The following is an 11991-nucleotide window of genomic DNA, read 5'->3' as shown; positions in this document are numbered from 1 at the left end:
AAAAAAATAAATATTTTTTTAATTAAAAAAAGATAAAATCTTTAAAACAAATCATTGGACACTTGGTTTCAGAAGGGTTGGGGATTGGTCATCGGTATGAAAAAAAAAAAAACCATATATTTGATGTCAGATGCATCAGGAGTGAAAAGCAGCACATAATCCGTATCCAGGTGAACTCTTCCCAAAAAACCTCTATTGCAGAGAAGGCTATTAAGTCATCTGGCAGATCAGATGACCTCACAGAGCTCAGCATCAGCCTCCCTGGTCCTGGCACAATGGAGTCATGAACAAAGTGGCTATGGAGGGCTAGGCATGGATTTGCCCCAGCAAAGCTCAGCCAGCTGTGGCACTGGTAACCCTCCCCCACCAACGTTGCACGCTTCCTAGGAAGACCACCCAAATACCTGGTGGCCTGAGAATTACCTTGGACTCCTTCCATCACGAATGGAGCGATGACTTCTTCCTGCCTGGAATATTTAAATCCGGGTTGCTATTTGGTTGCCTTGCCTTATCCACTCCTGCCAACAGCCGCATCTATGTACCCGCTGAATGGCCCTATTCACCATCATGTTCACTGTCACACAATATTGCTTCTGATCAAGGAGCTCCGTTTATTAGGAAGTCGGTGGGTGGGTCTGTGCACCCCGTCACCCCTACCCAGCTAGCTTCACAGAACAGAGGTACGGCCTGTTTGGGGCTGGAATACAGCGCCAGGTGGGAGACAACATCCTCCAGGTGGAGGGGGGCTGTCCTACAGGATGGGTAAACACTCTGAACCAGGGGCGCCTCCATGATGCCAGATGACACACACCCAGGAGCCCTAAGGTATCACTTCTCAAGATCACACCCAGTGACTCATTCTTTAAACCTTGGCTTCCTCTTCCTGCCCGGCTGAACTCTGCCGTTTGGGGGAACTTTCTGTTTCCACCAGAGAGGACAACGTAGTGAATTGTGTGAGTGGAGGCCTCTCCTGAACTACTGGGGGGGGGGGGGGGGATCTCAGGAGCGCCACTGTGGGGTCAGGCAAAGATTGGGGCAGGGAGCAGGAAAGAGCTGCCTCTGCACCGGGGGCCAAGGAGGTGTGTGAGTGGAGCCTGGGGACCACCCTGGAGGACCTCCAACTGGCACCGTGTCCTGACTCCTTAGGCAGGGCCTGATGCCAGGCTCACAGAGACCCCTTCCCCTATGCAGAGCACAGAAGGACAGAGAGGGTCTGTGCCTACCCCCTCCGCAGGGGCACAAAAGCGGGCATGCAAGCTCCACATCCCTCCCCCACCATCCCATGCGCCCCCCCCCCACTTCTGCCGCGCTCACGGCGTCCAGCGCACCCCCCCCCCCCAGTCCCTCCCACCTCCGTAGGGCACGCAGCCTGCTAGACAGGGCTCCCGGACCCCTCCCGACCACCCCACCCGGTCGCGACTCGCGCGGGCTGGGTCTCAAAGCCTCCTTGGTTGTCCGCCTGGAAGGCACCCAGCGGCAGCAGCGCCCGGTTAGCTCGGAGTCGCGCACCAACCGCAGCCGCCACCCAGGCCCCGCCCAGAGGCAGCCGCGAGCAAGGCCGCGCCAGGGACGACTGCGGAGCGCGGTGAGTGAGCCGGGCCAGTAGGGAGGGTCCCAGGCGTCCCGGGCCCCGCCCCGCCCCTACCCCGGGCGGGCACCCCGACCTTCAGCTCCTGCTTGCTTCTGGACTCTGTGCCTCAGTTTCAGGGCCCCAGAGCCTCCCTGAGAAAGGACCCCGGGCCCCTTCCTTGCGCCGGGCCTCGGGCACACCAGCTCCTCGGACCCCTCCGTTCTTGCGGGAATCATGAATCGGACGCCCCCAGCAGCATCCCTCTCCCTCCCCACCCTCCACCCCCCAGCCCTCGGCCCGGTCCTCCTCGAGCTTCCCTGCCCCTCCCTCTCTCCGGGAGCCAGGAATGCAGGCCAAAAATATCTCTCAGCTCCAGACCTGGGAGGCTCGGCTTGCGAGCACATCTGAGCGGATGAAAACCCAGGAGTGTGAGCTTTGATTGCTTTTTGCGTCAGGAATCTGGGCCTCCAGCCTAGGCGTCATTTGGAACCTGGGAGTCCCGTGCTCCGACTCCCACCGCCCGAGATCCAGACGTTTTGCTGTCAACATCCCTCCCCCCGCCCCCATCGACTGTGAGCTGGGACCCAGGAGTCCCGTCCACCAATGGGCGAGTCCCAGCGTAAATGAGGATTTGGGGGCCCAGGAGTCGGGGACCTCAGCCCAGCTCTTAAAGCCTAGGGATCGGCTCTTTCAGGGACCCTGGCCCACAGGCCCCATCAAACTGACAGGCTCGGTGCCCCCACCCACCGCGACCCAGATGGCCAAGATTGCATCCGGCCTGGAAGAGCCAGACTGCAGCAGGCGACGAGGGGAGGGGGCCGGAAGGGAGAGGGAGAATTGAGGGAGGTGATACCGGGGTGGGGACCTGGGCTGGGGGCTCCGTCCAAAACAGACGCCAAACAGACGGGTTGCCATGGCAACGGCCTTCCCGGGCCTCCCCTGGAGACTGCGCTAGGGCCGAGTCGGGGAGGGCAGCCCCCAGGAGCCCCCACACCGCCAGCTGTTGTATCTTCCTGTTTTGTCACCACGGCAACAGTGACCTCAGCCCTCCACCCCGCCCCCCCCCCCCCAACCCGGCGGGGCAGGAGAGCCCAGGTCCATTTTTCCCGGGGAGGGGCGTGGTCTTTTCTCGGCTCCGCCTCAAGGGCGGGCCTGGGATACCCCTGGCTCAGGGAGTCCCTTTCTCAGCCCTGGCCCCGCGCTCGCGCCGGGTCCCCGGCCCCGCCCCCGCCCCGGCCCCGCCCCCGCCCACCAACCCCACCCAGTTAGCAAACGCTTCCAGTCTGCAGCTGTCGCCTCTGTCTCAGCAGCAGCCGCCACAGCCCGAGAGGTGAGGCTGCGGGGACCCCCCCGGCGCGGACGCTGCGGTCAGGATTCCTGGGTGCAGAGGGAGGGAAGGGCTGGGGTTCCGAGTGTCTGAGTGTCCAGAAAGACTGGGTCATGGATCAGGACTCGGATTCTGGAGAGGACAGGGCTTCAGACCTGCACTCACGTGTCATCTATCTGAGGGAGGAGGGGCTGGGGGCAGGACTCCCGGGTCTGAGGGATGAAGGGCTGGGGGCCTAGACTCCTGGGTCTGAGGGATGAAGGGCTGGGGGTCAGGACTCCCGGGTCTGAGGGATGAAGGGCTGGGGGCCTAGACTCCTGGGTCTGAGGGATGAAGGGCTGGGGGTCAGGACTCCAGGGTCTGAGGGAGGAGGTTCTAGGGGACCATGACTTCTGGGTCTGAGGGAAGAGGGGGTGGGAGTCTGGACTCCTGGGTCTGAGGGAGGAGAGGCTGGGGCTCGGACTCTTGGTCTGAGGGAGGAGGGGGCTGGGGGGCTGGACTCCTGGGCCTCAGGGAGGAAGGGACTGGGGGCCAGGACACCTGGGTCTGAGGGAGGAGGGGCTGGGGGTCTGGACTCCTGGGTCTGAGGGAGGAGGGGCTGGGTGGGTCTGAGGGAGGAGGGGCTGGGGTTCAGGATTCTGGGTCTGAGGGAGGAGGGGCTGGGGGTCTGAAATCCTGGGTCTGAGGAGGAGGGATGGGGACTCCTAAGTGCCCTGGTTGAAGGGGGCTAAAATCTAGCAAGAGGAGGTCCACACGAGAGGAGGCGCTTGGAGCTGGGAGCTTGGGTTTGAGAAAGAGAGGGGTCTTCCCTGCTCCCCACCCCTCCATTCCGAAGACAGAATTCGAACTTCGGGTCAGACAGGCGGTGGGCTGAGGTCCAGCACCGTGCTCGCAAAGGCGAAGACGAAGCTGGGAAGCTGGTGTCCTAGGCTGGGAGAAGCCAAGGCTGAGGCCAGAGGCCTTGGGTTGCTGAGAGTGGAGGCTGGGGTTCAGGGACGCGATTCTGTGCGGGTGATGGGGTGTGGTGTTTGGCGTGGAGGTGGAGAAAGCGTGGGGCGTGGCCGGGGGGAGTCCTAAACTGCGCCGAGAAGGCGAAGGGGTGTTTCCTCTCCCTCCGCCTGTCTTCGGAGATGCATTCCTGAGTTCTGACCTCAGGCGGCGGCTGGAGGCGCGGAGGGTGGAGAAGGACCCCCCCCCTCCCCTCCGGGTATTCCCTGCACCACCCCCCTCCTTCCTTGGGGCACTTCTGGATTTGTGGCCCGCCCTGTTTCTCCTTCCCTGCCCGGGACCCGGCAGTACCCGCTTTCCTGGGCGCCCCAGCGCAGGCCAGCCCTGACTTCCTCCTAACGGGTTCTCGGAGGGCGTGGCGGGGAGCTGGAGGCGGCCGCCTCCCGCCTAGCACCTCCCAGGTGGCCCCGGAGGCCCAGCCCCCGCAGGGAGACCTGACTTCCGAGAGTCGGTGGGAGGTGTGGCTACTAATCTCTGGACTGGATTCCAACAGTGCGGTTTCCAGCTTCGAGGTTGGGGGGGGGGGTGGTGGTGGGGTTCCCCTAGGCAAACCCGGGGGTCTCTTCTTGGGGTCCAGGCTCCCAGTCCATGCTCTAGGGACCCAGGACTCACATTTTGGAGGCCCCAGAAATTCAGGCTTCGGGCCTCCCTTCCTGGGACCTGGAGTCTGGACTCGCGCCCCACCCCCCTCCCCGGAATCCACAAGTGGGGCGGCGATCCCGGAGGCCGGCGCGGGGCGGAGGTCCCAGCACCGCCCCCTGGTCCCCGGCACATTCCAGATGGCTGGGCTGACTTGAAGCCCTTATAAGGCACGGAGACGCTGCCCGTGGCCAGGCCGCCCGCCCCCGCAGCCACCGCCCAGGGCCCTCCCGCCGGCCGGGCCCGCGACTTTCTTGGGCTGGGGCGAGGTTAAGATCACTCACACCCACGCCGGCCCGCGCGCGGGGCGTGCACTTTCACCGGGTTCCTTCCACTTCGCTTCTGCAGTTTGGGGACTTGGGGACGGGGCAGGGGCGGGGCTTCCCTGGGGTCACCGCCGGGACCTCTCCCGGCCCGAGGCCAAATCCCCGCCCTGGCTGGGAGGGCGCCGGGGCTGCGGAGGCTGGCCGCGCGTTCTGGGCGAGCTGGTCGCCTGGGTCCCGGGAGGGGCGGAGCGGGGGCTGGGTTGGGCGCGGACTCTCCCTCCCTCCCTCCAGTGCTCTGACTGGCCTTTTCCAGGTGTCTGACCTAATCCACCTCCAGAGCCGGATCTTTCTGCGTCTGGGTCCTCCGCAAAGACTGCTGGTGAGTGGGAGCCGGGACGCCCCGTGTCTGAGGGAGGAGGGGCTGGGGGCCCGGCCTCCTTGGGTCTGAGGGCAGAGGGGGCTTCCCGCCCAGACTTTTGTGTCAGAGGGAGGAGCATCTGGGGGCCTGGACTCCTGGGTCCGAGAGAAGGACCTGGGAGCTTGGTTTCCAAGGAACGAGACCCAGACACCTGTGTACCCGAGGGAGAAGTGTACCCAGGAGCTGGGCTCCTGTGCCCTCGGGGCCTCTCCTAGGGAAAGTTAGGTAAGGTTAAAGCCTGTTGTACTGCCTGACCCTGGAAGGAGGAAGTTTTATTTCCCTGTGGCTGAGAGAGGCCTTCGGAACTTTGTAGGGTGGAAGCTGAGAGATTAGAGGTTTTAGGACCCGAGGGAGGATTTGGACACCTGGTCCCCAGTAGGCTGGACCCTCTCTATTCCTGAGGGTCTGTAGGACAAGGAGACAGAAGGTTCTGGAGGGACAGAAGAAAGAAGTAGATTTCCCAAACCACGGGTGTCTGGTGTGCCCAAGGCTGAGGGCCCAGAGTTCTGGGGTCTGAAGCTGTGTAACAGGACGTGAGAGGCCTGGAGGTTTCCGTGGAAGGGGCTGGGTCGCGCGGAGAGCCAAGCTTCTTGGGCGCCCTGGGGAATTTGGAGGTTGGACTCCACGTGCGGGAGGGGCCGAGGCAGGCGGAAGCTCGGCGTCCCTGGGTGAAGTACTCCACACCCAAATCCCAGGTGGGATTCAGACCGAGGGCCCAGACTCTTGATCTCCGAGGTGAGAGGGCGTGCGTGCTGTGGAGAGCTCAGGTCCGGTTCCAGAGACAGGTCGGGAGGGCAGAGGCTCTGATCACCTGTGATCACCTGTGAGTCCCAGAGAACGTTCTCACCCGCGGAGGCTGGAAATGCCTGCAGGGTGATAGAAGGAAGGTGGGCAGTGGAGCCCTGGGTACCCAGAGGGAGGAGGTGGAGCCCAGTGAAGAGGTCAGAACCTCTTGTTCTGACATGTGGTCGGGGAGGTTTTTGAGTGGCTGGGAGGCTGAGTCCCTGGGGGAAGGAGGGCAGCTTTGAGAGTCTGGGTGGTTTCACGGTAGTTGGGTTGCAGAGAGAGGGAAGCAGAGACAGCGGCCCAGACTCCTGGGTTCTGCCACAGGACGTGGGAAACCCCAGTCAGGACGGAGGAGGGGGCTGGCACTTGGGTGACCAACTCAGCCCCTTCGGCCTGCCGCGTCTCCCCCCTCCGCCAGCTTGAGTCCTTTGTCCCCCGGGGGAGGAAGGGCTGAGGGCCTGGGTTCCCACATCTGGAACCTTCTTAGGACTCTTCCTTTCCCCTCTCCCCAGCCATGCCGGTGACCGTGACCCGCACGACCGTCACCACCACCATGTCGTCCTCCTCAGGCCTGGGCTCCCCAACCATCGTGGGGTCCCCTAGGGCGCTGACCCAGCCCCTGGGCCTCCTCCGCCTGCTGCAGCTGGTGTCCACCTGCGTGGCCTTCTCACTGGTGGCCAGTGTGGGTGCTTGGACGGGGTCCATGGGTAACTGGTCCATGTTCACGTGGTGCTTCTGCTTCTCCGTGACCCTCATCATCCTCATAGTCGAGTTGGCCGGGCTCCAGGCCCGCTTCCCCCTGTCCTGGCGAAACTTCCCCATCACCTACGCCTGCTACGCCGCCCTCTTCTGCCTGTCGGCCTCCATCATCTACCCCACCACCTACGTCCAGTTCTTGTCTCACGGCCGCTCCCGGGACCACGCCATCGCCGCCACCGCCTTCTCCTGCATCGCCTGCGTGGCTTATGCCACCGAAGTGGCCTGGACCCGGGCCCGGCCCGGGGAGATCACCGGATACATGGCCACCGTGCCAGGCCTGCTCAAGGTGCTGGAGACCTTCGTGGCCTGTGTCATCTTTGCCTTCATCAGCAGCCCGTACCTGTACCAGCACCAGCCGGCGCTGGAGTGGTGCGTGGCCGTGTACTCGATCTGCTTCATCCTGGCGGCCGTGGCCATCCTGCTGAACCTGGGTGACTGCACCAACGTGCTGCCCATCTCCTTCCCCAGCTTCCTGTCCGGGCTGGCCCTGCTGTCCGTCCTCCTGTATGCCACCGCCCTGGTTCTCTGGCCACTCTACCAGTTCGACGAGAAGTACGGCGGCCAACCGCGGCGCTCAAGGGATGTGAACTGCCACGACAGGCACACCTTCTACGTGTGCACCTGGGACCGCCGGCTGGCCGTGGCCATCCTGACGGCCATCAACCTGCTGGCTTACGTGGCTGACCTCGTGTACTCGGCCCGCCTGGTTTTTGTTCGGGTGTGAGGCTCCGGCCGGGGGCTCTTGACTCCCCCCTTGTGCCCAGGTTCTCATTTCCTCTTCCGGGCTCCCTGTCTTCCACATTTCTCCTGTCCTTCCCAATTCCCCTCGCTCTTTTCCGTTTCTTTCGCTTCTGGGCTCCTCTCTCCTTCCCTTCCTGTTTTGTTTGGTTGCCCGTATCCTGTTTGGCCCATTTGCCCTTCTGTTTTCGTGGTCTTCTTTTCTGACCTGTTCTGCCTCTCCCGGCTCTTTTCTGGTCTTCTCATTTTCTCATCTGCCTGTGTCTTAGCCACCCCTTCCCATTTTCTTTCTTCCAATTTCCTTGGGAGCTCCAAGACTCCTTTCTTCTCTACCCCCACCTCCAAAGGTGCTGAGCTCCACCTGTCCCACACCTGTCTCTGCAGCTGTTAATACCCCTGGCCTCCCCGAGGGGCCTCATTGCCAAAGCATGCCTGCCCGCCCTGGCTGTGCCTTGTTGGTGTGTACGTGTGTGTTTGGGGGAGAGGGGGGGAGGGTAGCTAGGGATTGGGCTCCCTTTCTCCCAGGGGAGGGGGGTGTACCGTACAGGTCCCCTTTAAGTTAAAAAAAAAAAAAAAGTCTCTGGAGGCCAAAGATACTCCAGTGGGTATGACACTTAACCCACAGACAGAACCTGGGTCCCTGGGTCCTGCTCGGCACCCAGCCTCGCCTGAGACTGGCTCCAGAATTTTTGCCAGGCTTACTAAGAATCCACTGCCTAGAGGCCATCTTAAAGGAAGTCAAGGGTGAACGTTTTCCAGCCCGACTGCTCTCTGCGTTATCGAAAACCCGTCCGAAGTATTTGTGAGGGGCAGCGATGTGGCCCTCCAGCCTTAGTGTTAAAAATAGCCCGTCCTGCCTTTGCTGGGAGAAAAAAAATGGCCACTGCCTGCCTTAACGGCAATGCTAGCCTGGGTTTGTTCGTTTTTTTTCTTTTCCTCTTCCTGGTTACGAGGGTAAAACTTACATTGAGTGGCCCTATTCTAAAAGGGGAAGTTGCTTTTCAATTTCTTTTTCTTGGGGGGGGGGGTGCGGGGTTGCTGTTGCCTTAGAGGGATTGCATTACTTGGAGTGTGGTGCACACACACATACACACACACACAGGTGTGTTTCTGTGTGTTAGTCGCTTCCTGTAGCTGCTTCCTTGCTTCTCTGGGACTCACATGCATAACGTCATATATATAAATGTATAAATATATATTTTATTTTTTTTTTAATTTCCTGGAGCTTCTGGTCCCCATGGGTCCCTTCTGTCGACCACAGAGGGAAGACTTGTCCGTTGCCCTATTCCCACATCCGTAATTTTTTTTTTTTTACATCAATATAAAGATAAAAGAAAAAAATTGTGCTTGCTTTATTACTGGGGAGGGCTCCAGGAGAGAGGGCAAGGACTAGATTCTTAGGACTGGTGGGAAAAGGGGACAACTTTTATGTTTATTCTTTTTGTTTTGTTTTGAGAGAGAGTGGGGGGGCGGGGAGCGGGAGAAAGGCAGAAAGAGAGGAAGGCACAGAGTCCAAAGTGGGCTCCAGGCTCCGAGCTGTCAGCACAGAGCCCGACGCGGGCCTCAAACCCACAAACCGTGAGATCATGACCTGAGCTTAACCGACTGAGCCACCCAGGCACCCCAGAAGGGGACAACTTTATCTTTTGAATCTCCCAACTTACTCTCTCCAACCAGAACTAGTTAGGATCGAAACGGACAAGATTTATCCTTCCTCGGAGTCCAGGAGCACCTCAGAAATAGTGTCTCCATCTGAGTGCAATGTTTCTTCCAAAATCAACTCTTCAGGTTTCCAATCTCAGGAACAGGCTCTCACGGCTGAGAATCCAGGCACTGGTTCTTCCCCGACTTCTGTCAGTGGCTCACCAGACACTGTCTGTCCTTCCTTCAACTGTCCCCTTCTCCAGGCTCCTGACCTAGCTCAGGTATTTTGTTTCTCCTGAACTAGCATCTCAGCCTCCCCCTTGACTAGCCCACCCCTAGCCCACCTTGGCCCCAGAGGGATGCTTCTAGCATCCAGGTCTGATACTGCCCTCCCCTGCTCAAATCCTTCCACATCCTACTATCCACTGCCTACAGGTAATACCAAAGCTCCAGTCTGGGCTTTCAGGATCTGACCCTGCCTGCGTTCCCATCATCAGCTCCTTCTTTCCCTTAGTTCTAGGCTCCCTGACAACTGGTCCACAGAAGACCTCGATAAAGAGCAAACGAATTACTCCTACAATGATTCTGTCCCACAGAAATTCCTGTTGTCGGATTCTCCAGCCGGAGGAGAACCGCAAATATCTAAACAGAAGTCTGCAAAAATCCCAGGATCATGCAACCTATTTTATGCACTTGGACCCCAGCAAAAGCAACTGGGGAGAGCTATCTCAAAGGAGGGAGGGAGGGGGTCCCCCCGCCCCGGAAGGGCGGGAAGGGCTAATTGGAACAGACGCACCGATTTCCAGCGAGGAGAAGCCTCCTTTTTTTTTTCAACGTTTATTTATTTTTGGGACAGAGAGAGACAGAGCATGAACGGGGGAGGGGCAGAGAGAGAGGGAGACACAGAATCGGAAACAGGCTCCAGGCTCTGAGCCATCAGCCCAGAGCCTGACGCGGGGCTCGAACTCACGGACCGCGAGATCGTGACCTGGCTGAAGTCGGACGCTTAACCGACTGCGCCACCCAGGCGCCCCGAGAAGCCTCCTTTTGATCTGTGCAGTGTGCACCCCAGAATTCCGACCTACACCGATGCCTGCCTCCTGCAAGGGCGTCTCGCCCCCTCCCCACCCCATCCCATGCTTGAACCCACTCTGGAAGGCACCAGAGAGAGCAGCTCCAGGCCCCGGGGGTGGTGTGCTGGTGATGGAGGAAAGCAGCCAAGCAGTCCAAGGTGGGATTCTCAGGTCAGCTTCCAGGACCACTCCCACCCTACACTTGCCCTTGGGCAGGGCGCACGCCTGGAGGTGGCTGGCAAGGCCAGAACGCCCCATATCTGGGGGGGCGGGGGGGGGTTAGGAGGAGAGTCGGATTCCCTCACCTCCTCTTCGGCTTCGGGAAGCCTGACCCGAACCCCCAAAATTCCCAGAGAAGGTGTGGTGGGCTCCCCGGGTCCCCGCCCGTGGCGCCCCGCCCCCTATCTCGGGGCACGCCGGGAAACGAAGTTCTCGGCCGCGTCGCCGCAACAGGCGGTCCGCAGGCTCAGACTACAGGTCCCAGGATGCACTGCACTCCGCAGCCCGAGGAGGGCCGTGGTTGCCCTTGGCAACAGAGCGGGTCTCCGGGAGCCGGGACCCGGACGCGCACGGGAGTTGGGGGTAGGGGTGGGGGTGGCGGGGCCGGAGCGCGACCTGAGCGAGGCAAAGACGCGGGCAGAGCGACGGACGGGAGACAGGAGGAGGCCGACAGAGCGGCACAGGGTTTTCCAGAGCCAGAGAGGGGGAGAGACGTGGAGGGAGGGGGAGACCCCCAGAGACGAAGAGAGAGGTTCATAGCCAGAGAGGGTGAGAAAGGTGGGGGGCGCTTGGTTGGGGGGGCGGGGGAGAAGGAGAGAGACAAATGAACTCATTCAGAGAGAGAGAGACCCCCAGCGACAGAGGGTGGGACTGACAGCCCAAGAGTGGGTCAGAGAGGTTTGCAGAGACAGAGACAAAAGTACTTACAGAGACAGGGACACAGTGGGAGAGCGGCAGAGACAGCAAGGACTGAAGGGGTGGGGGAGACAGAGACTGACTCCCAAAAGAGAAAGACGCAGAGGGAGGGAGACACAGAGGCCCACAGAATCACAGATCGAGTCCCCGATTGAGAGAGAGAGAGAGTCACAGGGCCAGAAAGACATACAGAGTCAGGAAGAGGGAGAGCTTCTGGGAGAGAGAGAAGCAGGAATTTAGGAGACCTGCAGGGAGAGGCCGAGGGACACTGATTCACAGTGAGACGGACACCTCTGAGAAAGAGAGAGACCCCGAGACCCAGCGAGGGTCACAGGATGAGCGACAGGCATAAAGGAGACGCGCAGCAGAGACAGAGAGACCAAGAACAAGAGATCGTTCCAGAGGGAGACGTAGACCCAGGCCGGGAGACAGAAATCAAGGCCTGAGCAGCAGACGAGAAAGTGAGACACCAGGCCTCCCCGTTCAGCACTGGGTCCCCAGCACTGACGGCAAAGTTCGTGTCATGAAGCCGAGTGACCCAGTCAGAAACCCCGAGATCTGGGTGGCGTCTCATAGGGCTAACCGGGCCCACCGAGGCCCCCCGGGTGGGGAGGAGGACCCGGCCAGGCAACAGGAGGAGGGGGTGGGGGGCGGGGAGGGCGCCTCTCAGAGGATGCCCCCTCCCTCCAGCCAGCCCCCGGAGCGGGTGTGCGCACGTGTGTTGGGAGCGGGGAGGGCATTTGTCTCGAGCCTCCGGGAGTGGGGGGGGGGGGGGGGGCGCGGAGGGATGCCTTTAAGCTGAAACCCCGCCCCTCGGTCGTCATGGCAACGCCTCCCCCCAGCCGGGG

General features: G+C 61.0%; 1 protein-coding gene across 4 annotated transcripts; it reads left to right on the top strand.

Annotated features, from left to right (window-relative positions):
- Positions 1-838: 838 nt before the first annotated feature.
- On the top strand, positions 839-9732 carry MYADM (myeloid associated differentiation marker). Of its 4 annotated transcripts, XM_045441620.1 has the most exons (5): positions 839-953; positions 1467-1585; positions 2026-2900; positions 5124-5189; positions 6527-9732. In XM_045441620.1, exon 5 carries the CDS (start codon positions 6529-6531, stop codon positions 7495-7497), a length of 969 nt encoding a protein of 322 aa, XP_045297576.1. In that variant the 5' UTR covers positions 839-953; positions 1467-1585; positions 2026-2900; positions 5124-5189; positions 6527-6528; the 3' UTR covers positions 7498-9732. The 4 variants fall into 4 exon arrangements, with proteins under 4 accessions (XP_045297576.1, XP_045297577.1, XP_045297578.1 ...); XM_045441621.1 differs by lacking the exon at positions 2026-2900 and having other exon boundaries at positions 6527-8774; XM_045441622.1 differs by lacking the exons at positions 839-953; positions 1467-1585 and having other exon boundaries at positions 2826-2937; positions 6527-8774.
- Positions 9733-11991: the final 2259 nt, after the last annotated feature.

This window comes from Leopardus geoffroyi, chromosome E2 (genome assembly GCF_018350155.1).
Source record: "Leopardus geoffroyi isolate Oge1 chromosome E2, O.geoffroyi_Oge1_pat1.0, whole genome shotgun sequence".
Classification (NCBI taxonomy): domain Eukaryota; kingdom Metazoa; phylum Chordata; class Mammalia; order Carnivora; family Felidae; genus Leopardus; species Leopardus geoffroyi.
The sequence above is the reverse complement of the archived record's forward strand: the minus strand, read 5'-3'. Positions and strand labels throughout refer to the sequence as shown.

Excerpts from the sequence above, each read along its gene's own strand:
- MYADM (XM_045441620.1), top strand. The coding sequence starts at position 6,529 with ATGCCGGTGACCGTGACCCGCACGACCGTCACCACCACCATGTCGTCC.